The sequence below is a fragment of the Arachis hypogaea genome, chromosome 19, assembly GCF_003086295.3.
Source record: "Arachis hypogaea cultivar Tifrunner chromosome 19, arahy.Tifrunner.gnm2.J5K5, whole genome shotgun sequence".
Classification (NCBI taxonomy): domain Eukaryota; kingdom Viridiplantae; phylum Streptophyta; class Magnoliopsida; order Fabales; family Fabaceae; genus Arachis; species Arachis hypogaea.
The window spans coordinates 145,091,333-145,104,394 of NC_092054.1; the positions used below are offsets into that span (position 1 = coordinate 145,091,333).

General features: G+C 36.6%; 1 protein-coding gene across 1 annotated transcript; it reads right to left on the reverse strand.

The window, feature by feature from the left end:
- Positions 1-3,087: 3,087 nt before the first annotated feature.
- LOC112776903 (OVARIAN TUMOR DOMAIN-containing deubiquitinating enzyme 9-like) lies at positions 3,088-4,230 on the reverse strand. The gene is made up of 2 exons (XM_025821175.3): positions 3,763-4,230; positions 3,088-3,575 (listed from the first exon to the last, which is right to left on the reverse strand). The coding sequence occupies exons 1-2, from the start codon at positions 4,091-4,093 to the stop codon at positions 3,550-3,552; spliced, it is 357 nt and encodes a 118-aa protein (XP_025676960.1). The 5' UTR covers positions 4,094-4,230; the 3' UTR covers positions 3,088-3,549.
- Positions 4,231-13,062: the final 8,832 nt, after the last annotated feature.

A 13,062-nucleotide genomic window follows, 5' to 3' on the forward strand; every position in this document is an offset into this window, starting at 1 on the left:
AAGAAGGAGATGCTGAGTCTTTTATTAATGAGGGTTTGGTTGGGCCCACGTGTCCGGTTCAGGTCTGGTTCAATTGGTTCGAATCGTTTGGTCCAATCTTGGGTCAAGTTCTTTGAAATTAGTGTCAAAATTCTTATTTTAATTTGCTCTATCCTATTTTGCTATAAAGTTTATGTTTCTAATTTATTTTATTAAAAATTTAATTTATTGACAATTATTTACTAATTTTACTGGGTTTACATAACTCTTCTCTTAAAATAAGTACTTTTAGAATTAAAAAATCAAACACAAAATAACTTATTTATAAGTTACTTTTAATATAAGCATGTATTGTTTAAGTTATTTTTTCAAAAGTAACTTAATTAAGCTATTTACCCAAACTGGGCCTAAGTCTATCAACAAAAATAAATGTGAAAATTAACACAACAAATGAATATGTAGCGTTGTAGAATTTCAATGTCAAAAACTCTTGTACTACAAAAAATTTTAAATAAAACAAAATCCAAATTTAACATTACTTTACATATATTTAAATTATTGTATAATATTTATTAAAATATACTATATGCTATCATTAATTTACCATTTCGCATGGATCTCATTCTAGTAATATTTAAGTAGAATTGTCAAATGAAAATTGTTCTTGTGTGGTTGAACCTCCGAGGTATATCTCGTTTTAGAGGAAATTGAACTTGTCTCTTCGTCTCCAAAAGATGTATACTTCGGCGAGAAGAACACGGAGGGTGGGTACCTGCAAAAGGCACTCCAACGCTCAAGTCAGTAAGTATTTAAAAAGTATATAATAATTTTATGAATATCGAATGTTAGACATGAAATAGAACTTATTATGTGTTCTCTTTATAATAATTCTATGAATATAGAATATAAGACATGAAATAGAACTTATCGTGTGATCTCCCTTGAGATATAGAAATTGGTGCCTTTATAGGCATAAAGTTGATGATATTAAATACAACAGAATGCTTTACATGAATCCAATAGAATAAGCATACCTGCTACAACTTTTTATATAATAAACCATACCTGCTAAATGGCCTCTAAAAGATACAAAGAATGCTTTACATGAATCCAATAGAATCAAACAGATAAAGAACATTGACTTTGAAATCGCAAGCCAAAAAGAAGGATATCATAATAAATAGGGAAGGTAAATACATAATGAAAATGGTATATTTCATCATACCCAATCGGCAGCAGCCTATAATGTGACATGATCACCCCATTCACCATTCCTAATACGGCCACACATCAAGCTATCAGTGAACCATGAGAACATCAATAAAGCCATATCATCTGAAATAGCATAGCCTAGTCTTTATATAGATATAATGCTATAAAGTATAAACATACTTGCTCATTTTCTTTAAATGATCACTATACTCCATTGGAACCTAGGAAGTACCAATACGACACGCGATACGGACACGACACGACACGGATATGCTGACACGTTCTTTTTATAAAAAATTGGATACGACACATTTAGGATATGTTGTGAATTAAAATTTAAATAATATATTAAATTAATAAAATATCATATTGTAAATATAAGAGTAAATATATTTGAATAAAAAAATCTTAAAATTATGCAATTATTAAAAAATAAAAAATTTTAAGCTAGTGAGTAAGTAAGTGGTGCGGAATTTATAACCCATAAACTTACCGGCAAGTGCACCGGGTCATACCAAGTAATACCTTACGTGAGTAAGGGTCGATCCCACGAGGATTGATGGATTAAGCAACAATAGTGTTTGATAGGATTAGTTAGACAAACAGAAAATAGTGTTGAGATGCAATATAAAAGACATTAAACAATATAAAAAATATTAAAAAAAGGCAAGTAAATACTTTGGGAAGAAAATATGGAGAAGATAGTTAAGGCTTCAGAGTTATCTATTTTTCTGGAATTATTTTTCTTACTAACTATTTTAATCATGTAGGATTTAATTTATGGCAAACTATATGTGACTAGACCCTAATTCCTTAGACTTTTCTAGTCTCCTCTAAAATTCATCAACAACCAATTCCTTGGTCAATTAATTCTAATTAGAGAGTGATGATCAAATTCCAGTTTATATGCCACAAAAACTCTAATTACCTAAAAATAAAAGGATTATATGTCACGTATCCCGTTAAATCCAGATAATTAAAATTTAGGAGAATATGTTTTCAAGCTGTTGTTCAAGTAAAGAGCTTTTCCAAGTTATACAAGAACTCAAATAGAAAGAGGGTCATACTTCCGTTCCACCTAAATTCATAAAATAAAGAGCAAAAACAATTCTTAAATTATAAATCCATACATAAATTAAAATAGAAAAAGCAATAAAATCAATCCATAGAAATAGATAGAGCTCTTAACCTTAACAATGGATGATTAGTTGCTCATGGTTCAAAGTAAAAAATAAGGATTCAGGTAAAAATGTACTGAGTTCCAATCTGATGGATCTGAATCTCCTAGGGAAGGAAAGTTTTTCCCTTTTATAACTAATCCTAATAAATTTAAAATCTATCTTTAAAACTAAAATAATATCTTTTCCTATTTTTAAAATTTGAATTTAAATTAGAATTAATTATAGCAATCAGCAAATCTTCAATTGATGGATGGGGACCACTTGGCTTCACTAGGATTCACACCTAACTTGGGCTTGGCAGCATGAATTGGAGTTTAGTTGAGTGATGCTGTACCTAACTTGGGCTTTAGTGCGCCTAACTTGGGCTTTAGTGCACATAACTTGAAGTGGGCAGGACCAATCTCGCGTATTGTTGTTGTGTCTTGCGCCTAACTTGAGAAATCTCAAGTTAGGCGCAGCCTTGGTAGCGAGTTCGGAGAAGAAGTATAGACTATTATATATCGTTAGAAAGCTCTGGAAGTTAGCTTTCCAACGCCATTGAAATCACGTCCATTGGACCTCTGTAGCTCGAGTTATTTAGGTTTGAGTGCAGAAAGGTTAGGGTTGACAGCATCATTCGCCTTCATCTCTTCTTCTGCAGAAACTCCATCAAATCCAGCTGAATGCTATCTAAAATAAACAGAATTGTACAAGACTCAAAGTAGCATCCATAGTGGCTAAAAGATAATTAATTCTTGATTAAACTCAACAATTTAAATACAAATTCACTAGGAAAAGATAGGAAAGATGCTCACACATCAGTAAGCTAGCAAAAACAAACGGTAAGTAAATTTAGGTTTTGATTTATTAATTATTTTATTTTTAAATTTAAATTTTAATTTGTTTTAATTTTAGAATATTTTAAAATTAGAAAGAAAAAATTGGTTAATCGGGCCATAAAATCACAAAATCAATTGAAGATTTACAGTCCAGCAGAAAGATCTGTCTCATGAACATCTGAATCGAGTCGGACTCGTTCGGATTCGTGACAGCTCCACCAAAATTCTGCACCGCAAGAAGACACACCGCTGATATGCTCGTTTGAAGTATCCACCGCGTGTCGGCATCGGATTCGCGTCCGACTCGGATACGCCGGCACCATGAGAGAATCCGTGCTTCATAGATTGGAACATAGCCTTCATATAGTTCTAGATAAGACTTGAGCTGACACCACACACGGCAGGAAACAATATATCAATAAAGAGATAGATTAAGGTTGCCGGCCCAAAAATAATCTGTTGTTGACAATTTTCATTGCCTACATGTTGTTGACAATATATCATGACAAGTTTGAAAAATATCCAGCACATCAAAAAGATAACAATAGAGTAGCAATTTGTCAAGTTTATACCACCAAAATTTATGCTTCCATCTGAGTAAGAATGCCAATCCTGTGCAAGTACGGCTGCCCGCGCTTGATCATTCCCGAATTTTGACATCCCAGAAGCTTCCAAGGATTGAAGTTGTGATAATTCTTCCAGGTAAGCACGAGCAACAGCTTCATCATTCTCCACGTAGGAAGGCTGATAGAAGCCTTCTCTAACATATTCTACGCTGCTACTTAAATCCAGATCATATCTAGTTATGATACTAGGAGAACCATTATTGGAAAGTGTGCAAACATCTAAGAGATTATGAAGGCCCCAGCGAACAACATCAGGATCCATGTCATATGCTGTCATGATCCTTCAAAAAAAGGAACTCTATCCAATCCAAGGACTAGCTGTCTTATCCCAAGAGTTCAATATCTGAAACAGAAAAGGTGCAATGCATTCAGACATCATATAAACAATAAACTTAAGAAAAAAGAAGGAAAATATTAAAATCATTCCTAATCTACCTAACAAGATCAGTTTAGAATGCAAATATAGACAAGGAATAAAGCAGTAAATTCAATATATTCACTACATGAACACTTGGATCAGAAGCTACAATCCTTCAACTCAAACAGAGTTACCCAAATAGTATATCATATACACTTAGACTAATACAATGCTTCTTCAACATGATATCCAACCCCAAAGCATTAACCTTGGAATATGCAAATCAACAATCACAACCTTTTTTCCCCTGAAAAAGAATATAACACCTAAATCCATATCCTAGCGGACAGAAAATCCCTAGCCACCCAAAAGTGTAACCACCCGCTCCTCCCAAAAAAAGAAGAATTTTTTAAAAATAAAAATAAAGAACCTGAGGTATAAAAAAAAAGTAAGAAAAAGACTAAACCAATCTTGGATTAAGCAGAATAAGGGAGATAGGGATTTGGGAATGGAAGAATGAGAAGAAAAGGGGAGGGTAATTGAATTCTTCAAGAAATGGAATGCGAATGAATGGATGGATTGGAAGCAAGAAAAAGTGTGGTGCGATCTCAAGGAATTCCCCAAAGGTTAAGAATCATTACAAATCAAAAGAAAAAAAAAGTGCAGTATATATTACTATAGCTTAATCAAGAGGAATATGCTTTGAGTTTAATTTACATTTTGAAGACATTAAAACTAAATTTTTAAAGAGTCTATTGTATCTTTAAAATTATACAGAGTGGGATATTTTCAAAATTTTTTTCTTTCTTTTTTTCAAACAACAATACATCGAGTTAGTGAAATATTTTTTAACATTATAGATAGTATTATAGACATTAATGTTTTACTTGCACACTTCAGAAATAACTTGCACTTTTGAACATTATTTTCATAAACAGGGCTGCTACACATCCATATAACCATATAGACCCAAGGCCAAATTGTTTCAAGTGCATTAAATGCAGAGTGAGAAACACGCGCCACACAAAAAACGTCTCGTTTTCCCATTCGCGCTTCATTATGAACGAACGTTACATCTTCAACATGAAACCAATACCCCAAAACACTCACTCTCTTCGAATCTCTCTGAACATCACTCAAACTTCAATCACATTCTTTGTGGAAACCACTACTGCAAATGAATCGGAAGAAGATTTTGCAAGCAACAACCAGAAACAAACAAAAACAGAAACAAAGACTACAAAAGGTATGAGAAAACTACTGTTCATTTAAAATCTTGCAATGTCGCGTTTCGCCTAGTTTCATTTCAGTTTTACTGGTTTGATTTGCTTCGTTTAGTGGATTGAACTATTGTGAATGATTTTTACAGTATAACTAGGGCTTTAAGATATAGTTGCTTGTTCTTATTAGTTTGGAAAGTTTAATTAGAGCTCTGTTACTATCTTCAGTACTTATTTTCCATTGAAGAGCACTATTCTTGTTGATTGAAAATTGATAATGATTTATTAACCAGATGAACGTTTTTCGGTTTGGTGGCCTTTGTGATTTTGGTTCTATGCATGAAGGATTTTCGGTTTAGTGGGTTGTTGATGTATTGAATGAGTTTTGTTTAAAAAAATTCACATTAGAGACAACTCTTTCACTTTGATAATCCATACTATTGTAATAGTATTTTTGTTGATTGAAAGCTGATCATCATTTATTAACCACATGAACATTTTTCAGTTCGGTAACCTTTTTGATTTGGGTTCTGTGCATGAGGGATTTTTGGTTCGGTGGGTTGTGGCATTCTAATTGACTTGTTTAACATACACATGCTTGTAGTTGTTGATGTATTGAATGAGTTTTGTTTAGAACAATTCACATTAGAGACAACTCTTTCACTTTGATAATCCATACTACTTTAATAGTATTTTTGTTGATTGAAAGCTGATCATCATTTATTAACCACAAGAATATTTTTCGGTTCGGTAGCCTTTTTGATTTCGGTTCTGTGCATGAGAGATTTTCGGTTTGGTGGGTTGTGGCATTCTAATTGACTTGTTTAACATACACATGCTTGTGGTTGTTGATGTATTCAATGAGTTTTGTTTAGGACAAGTTACATTAGAGACAACTCTTTCACTTTGATAAGCTATACTACTGTAATAGTATTTCTGTTGATTGAAAGCTGATAATCATTTATTAACCACATGAATATTTTTCGGTTCGGTAGCCTTTTTTATTTTGGTTCTGTGCATGAAGAATTTTCGGTTCGGTGGGTTGTGGCATTCTAATTGACTTGTTTAACATACATATGCTTGTGGTTGTTGATGTATTGAATGAAATATTGACCAAAATTTTTTATTACAGCAAAACTGGTGCACGAAATTGTGATTCACACTTTTCACAACTCCGTACCACTAACCAGCAAGTGCACTAGGTCGTCCAAGTAATACCTTACGTGAGTAAGGGTCGATCCCACGGAGATTGTTGGCTTGAAGCAATCTATGGTTATCTTGTAAATCTTAGTCAGGAGATTAATTATAATTATCAGTTGACTTGCAAATGAACAAGAGAGCATGGATTAAATAATACTTATTATGCAGTAATGGAGAATATGTTGGAGTTTTGGAGATGCTTTGTCTTCTGAATCTCTGCTTTCCCCTGTCTTCTTCTTCACGCACGCAAGGTTCCTCCTATGGCAAGCTGTGTGTTGGTGGATCACCGTTGTCAATGGCTACCATCCATCCTTTCAGTGAAAATGGTCCAGGTGTGCTGTCACCGCACGACTAATCATCTGTCGATTCTCATTCATGCTGGAATAGGATCCATTGATCCTTTTGTGTCTGTCACTACGCCCAACCCTTATGAGTTTGAAGCTCGTCACAGTCATTCAATCCCTGAATCCTACTTGGAATACCACAGACAAGGTTTAGACTTTCCGGATTCTCAAGAATGCTGCCAATGGATTCTAGCTTATACCACGAAGATTCTGATTAAGGAATCCAAGAGATACTCATTCAATCGAAGGTAGAACGGAGGTGGTTGTCAGGTACACGTTCATAGGTTGAGAATGGTGATGAGTGTCACGGATCATCACATCCATCATATTGAAGTGCGAATGAACATCTTAGATAGAAACAAGCGTGTTTGAATAGAAAACAGAAATAATTGCATTAATTCATCGAGACACAGCAGAGCTCCTCACCCCCAACAATGGAGTTTAGAGACTCATGCCGTTAAAGAGTACAAAGTTCAGATCTAAAAATGTCATGAGGTGCAAAATAAATCTCTAAAAGTTGTTTAAATACTAAACTAGTAACCTAGGTTTACAGAAAATGAGTAAACTAAGATAGATAGTGTAGAAATCCACTTCTGGGGCCCACTTGGTGTGTGCTGGGGCTGAGACTTGAGCTTTACACGTGCCTAGGCTGTTTCTAGAGTTAAACTCTAGGTTGTAACCTATTTCTGGCGTTTAACTCCAACTTGTAACCTGTTTCTAGCGTTTAATGCCAGAATGCAACATGGAACTGGCGTTGAACGCCAGTTTACGTCGTCTATCTTTGAGCAAAGTATGGACTATTATATATTTCTGGAAAGCCCTAGATGTCTAATTTCCAACGCAATTGAGAGCGCACCAATTGGAATCCTGTACTCCAAAAAATTCATTCCGAGTGTGGGGAGGTTAGAATCCAACAACATCAGCAGTCCTTTTTCAGCCTGAATCAGATTTTTGCTCAGCTCCCTCAATTTCAGCCAGAAAATACCTGAAATTATAGAAAAACACACAAACTCATAGTAAAGTCCAGAAATATGATTTTTATTTAAAAACTAATAAAATATAATAAAAAGTGACTAAAACATATTAAAAACTAGCTAAAAACAATGCCAAAAAGCGTATAAATTATCCGCTCATCACAACACCAAACTTAAATTGTTGCTTGTCCCCAAGCAACTAAAAACAAAGTAGGATAAAAAGAAGAAAATATACAATGAATTCCAAAAATATCTATAAAGATCAGTCTTAATTAGATGAGCGGGGCTATTAGCTTTTTGCTTCTGAACAGTTTTGGCATCTCACTTTATCCTTTGAAGTTCAGAATGATTGGCATCTATAGGAACTCAGAATTCAGATAGTGTTATTGATTCTCCTAGTTCAGTATGTTGATTCTTGAACACAGCTACTTTATGAGTCTTGGTCGTGGCCCTAAGCACTATGTTTTCCAGTATTACTACCGGATACATACATGCCACAGACACATAACTGGGTGAACCTTTTCAGATTGTGACTCAGCTTTGCTAAAGTCCCCAATTAGAGGTGTCCAGGGTTCTTAAGCACACTCTGTTTTTGCTTTGGACCTCGACTTTAACCGCTCAGTCTCAAGTTTTCACTTGACACCTTCACGCCACAAGCACATAGTTAAGGACAGCTTGGTTTAGCCGCTTAGGCCAGGATTTTATTCCTTTAGGCCCTCCTATCCACTGATGCTCAAAGCCTTGGATCCTTTTTATTACCCTTGTCTTTTGGTTTTAAGGGCTATTGGCTTTTTGCTCTTGCCTTTTGGTTTAAAGAGCTTTTGGCTTTTTCTGCTTGCTTTTTCTTTTTCTTGCTCTTTTTTTTTTGCATTTTTTTTCTGCAAGCTTTGTTCTTCACTGCTTTTTCTTGCTTCAAGAATCATTTTTTATGATTTTTCAGATTATCAAATAACATTTCTCCTTTTTCATTATTCTTTCAAGAGCCAACAATTTTAACATGCATAAGCAACAAATTCAAAAGACATATGCACTGTTCAAGCATTCATTTAGAAAACAAAAAGTATTGCCACCACATCAAAATAATTAAACTATTTTAAAATTTGAAATTCATGTACTTCTTTTTCTTTTTCAGAAAACATTTTTCATTTAAGAAAGGTGATGGATTCATAGGACATTCATATCTTTAAGACATAGACACTTAGATACTAGTGATCATGTAATAAGACCCAAACATAAATAAGTATAAAGCATAGTAAACGAAAAATAGAGAAATAAGAACAAGGAGATTAAGGAACGGGACCACCTTAGTGAGGGTGGTGTCTTCCTCTTCTTGAAGAACCAATGGTGCTCTTGAGCTCCTCTATGTCTCTTCCTTGTCTTTGTTGCTCCTTCCTCATAGCTCTTTGATCTGCAGTCAAATGCTCTACCACTGAACTATGGACCCTTGAGATGAACCTCTCCATCTCTCATGACTCGGGGGTGGAAGCAACTGCCTTCCTTTTCCTCTTTCTAGAGGTTTCTCCAGCCTTAGGTGCCATAAATGGTTATGGAAAAACAAAAAGTAACGCTTTTTTTCTGGGAATGGTTTGAATTGGAATGGTGAGGTAGTGGGGATCCTGTGGGGTCCACAGATCCTGAGGGGTCAAGGACTTAGCATCCCTGCTCCATTGAGGCATGCAAAACGCCCTTAGTGTCCAATCCTGGCGTTTAACGCCAGACTGCTGCTTGTTTCTGGCGTTAAACGCCAGCTTTTCCCCTTTCTTGGCGTTGAACGCCAACTTGGTACTTGTTTCTGGCGTTTAACGCCAGCTTGATGCTTCTTTCTGGCGTTAAACGCCAGTCTGATGCTTCTTACTGGCGTTTAAACGCAAGTAAGCTCTTCCTCCAGGGTGAGCTATTTTAATGCTGTTTTTTACTTTGCTTTGATTTTTGTGACTCCACATGATCATCATCCTAAAGAAAACATAAAATAAAAATGGAAAACAGAAAATTAACATAGATAAGGAAAAATTGGGTTGCCTCCCAATAAGCGCTTCTTTATTGTCTTTAGCTGGACCTTGCTGAGCTTTTAATCTAGCCTCAGCCTTGAGCACTCTTGCTCAATATTGCCTTCAAGATATTGCTTGATTCTCTGTCCATTAACAATGAACTTCTTATTAGAATCAATGTCTTGAAGCTCCACATAGCCATATGGTGACACACTTGTAATCACATATGGTCCCCTCCACCGGGATTTCAGTTTACCAGGGAATAGCCTGAGCCTAAAGTTAAACAACAGAACTTTCTATCCTGGTTCAAAGACTCTAGATGACAGCTTTCTATCATGCCACCTTTTTGCTTTCTCTTTGTAAAGCTTGAGCAATCTTTTTTCTCCAGCTAATTTGGCATCAAAGTTTAGAAATCTGGTTGCCCAATAGGCCTTATGCTCCAGTTCCAAGGGCAGATGACAGGCCTTACCATACACAAGCTGGTATGGAGAGGTCCCTATAGGAGTCTTGAATGCTGTTCTGTAAGCCCACAGAGCATCATCCAAGCTTCTCGCCCAATCCTTTCTACGGGTACTTACAGTCCGTTCCAGGATTCTTTTTAGACTTCAGCTTGCCCATTTGTCTGTGGATGATACGGAGTTGCCACCTTGTGACTAATTCCATACCGGACCATAGTAGAGTAAAGTTGTTTGTTGCAGAAGTGAGTGCCCCCATCACTAATTAGTGCTCTAGGGACACCAAACCTGCTGAAGATATATTTCTGAAGGAACTTCAGTACTGTCTTAGTATCATTAGTGGGTGTGGCAATGGACTCTACCCATTTGGATACATAGTCGACTGCCACCAGAATATAAGTGTTTGAGTATGATGGTGGGAAAGGCCCCATAAAGTCAATACCCCATACGTCAAACAACTCAATCTCTAAGATTCCTTGCTGAGGCATGGCATAACTGTGAGGCAGATTACCAGTTCTCTGTTACTTGTCACAGTTACGCACAAACTCTCGGGAGTCTTTATAGAGAGTGGGCCAGTAGAAGCCACATTAAAGGACTTTTGTGGCTGTTCGCTTACCTCCGAAATGTCCTCCATATTGTGATCCATGACAATGCCATAGGATCTTCTGTGCTTCTTTTCTAGGCACACACCTACGGATTATTCTGTCTGCACATCTCTTAAAGAGATATGGTTCATCCCACAGGTAGTACTTTGCATCAGTAATTAATTTTTTCTTTTGTTGCTTGTTGTACTCCTTGGGTATGAATCTTGCAGCTTTATAGTTTGCAATGTCTGCAAATCATGATGTTTCCTAGATGGCAAACAGTTGCTCATCTGGAAAGGTTTCAGAGATCTCAATAGAGGGGAAGGACGCCCCTTCTATTGGCTCTATCCGGGACAGATGATCAGCCACTTGGTTTTCTGTCCTTTTTCTGTCTCTTATTTCTATATCAAACTCTTGTAGAAGCAACACCCATCTTATGAGCCTGGGTTTTGAATCCTGCTTTGTAAGTAGATATTTAAGAGCAGCATGGTCAGTGTACACAATCACTTTTGATCTTACTAAGTATGATCTAAACTTGTCAATGGCATAAACCACTGCAAGCAATTCTTTTTCTGTGGTTGTGTAATTTTTTTGGGCATCATTTAAAATGCAGCTAGCATAATAAATGAAATGCAGAAGCTTGTTATGCCTCTGTCCCAGTACTACACAAATGGCATGGTCACTGGCATCACACATTAGTTCAAATGGTAATGTCCAGTCTGGTGCAGAAATAACATGTGTTGTGACTAGCTTAGCTTTCAGAGTTTCAAACGCCTGCAGACACTCTGTGTCAAACACAAATGGCATGTCAGCTGCTAGCAGATTGCTCAGAGGTTTTGCAATTTTTGAAAAATCCTTTATAAACCTCATATAGAATCCTGCATGCCCCAGAAAGCTTCTGATTGTCTTAACATTGGCAGGTGGTGGTAATTTTTCAATTACCTCTACCTTAGCTTGATCCACCTCTATTCCCTTGTTCGAAATCTTGTGCCCAAAGACAATCCCTTCAGTCACCATAAAGTGACATTTTTCTCAGTTTAAAACCAGGTTAGTCTCTTGGCATCTTTTCAGAACCAGTGTCAGGTGATCAAGACATGAGCTAAATGAGTCTCCATATACTGAGAAGTCATCCATGAAGACTTCCAGAAATTTTTCCACCATATCAGAGAAAATAGAGAGCATGCATATCTGAAAGGTTGCAGGTGCATTACACAGCCCAAATGGCATCTTTCTGTAGGCAAATACTCCAGATGGACATGTGAATGCTGTTTTCTCTTGATCTTGGGGATCTACTGCAATTTGGTTGTAGCCTGAATAGCCATTCAAAAAGTAGTAATAATCATGACCTGCTAGTCTTTCTAGCATCTGGTCTATGAATGGTAAAGGAAAATGATCCTTTCTGGTGGCTGTATTGAGCCTTCTATAGTCAATACACATGCGCCACCCTGTAACTGTTCTTGTAGGAACCAGTTCGTTTTTTTTTTTTTCATTATGAACCACTGTCATGCCTCCCTTTTTGGGGACAACTTGGACAGGGCTCACCCAGGGGCTATCAGAAATAGGATAAATAATCCCATCCTCCAGTAACTTGGTGACCTCTTTCTGCACCACTTCCTTCATGGCTAGATTTAGCCGCCTCTGTGGTTGAACCACTGGCTTAGCATCATCCTCCAATAGGATCTTGTGCATGCATCTAGCTGGGCTTATGCCCTTAAAGTCACTTATGGACCACCCAAGAGCTGTCTTGTGTGTCCTTAGCACTTGAAGTAGTGCTTCCTCTTCCTGTGGATTTAAAGAAGAGCTTATGATCACCGAAAAAGTGTCACCTTCTCCCAGAAATGCATATTTCAGGGATGGTGGTAATGGTTTGAGCTCGGGTTTTGGAGATTTTTCCACTTCCTGAGGAATTTCCAGAGGCTCTTTTATCTCCTCTGAATCCTCCAAATCAGGCTGAGCATCTTTAAAGATGTCTTCTAGCTCTTATTCGAGACTCTCAGCCATGTTGATCTCCTCTACCAAAGAGTCAATAAGATCAACTTTCATGCAGTCTTTTGGTGTGTCTGGATGCTGCATGGCTTTTATAGAATTTAACTTGAGCTCATCCTCATTGACCCTCAGGGTTA

Excerpts from the sequence above, each read along its gene's own strand:
- LOC112776903 (XM_025821175.3), bottom strand. The coding sequence starts at position 4,093 with ATGACAGCATATGACATGGATCCTGATGTTGTTCGCTGGGGCCTTCAT. Across the intron at positions 3,576-3,762 it reads TGGAAGCATAAATTTTGGTG|CTCAAGTCTTATCTAGAACT; the intron begins GTATAAACTTGA and ends GTGTGGTGTCAG.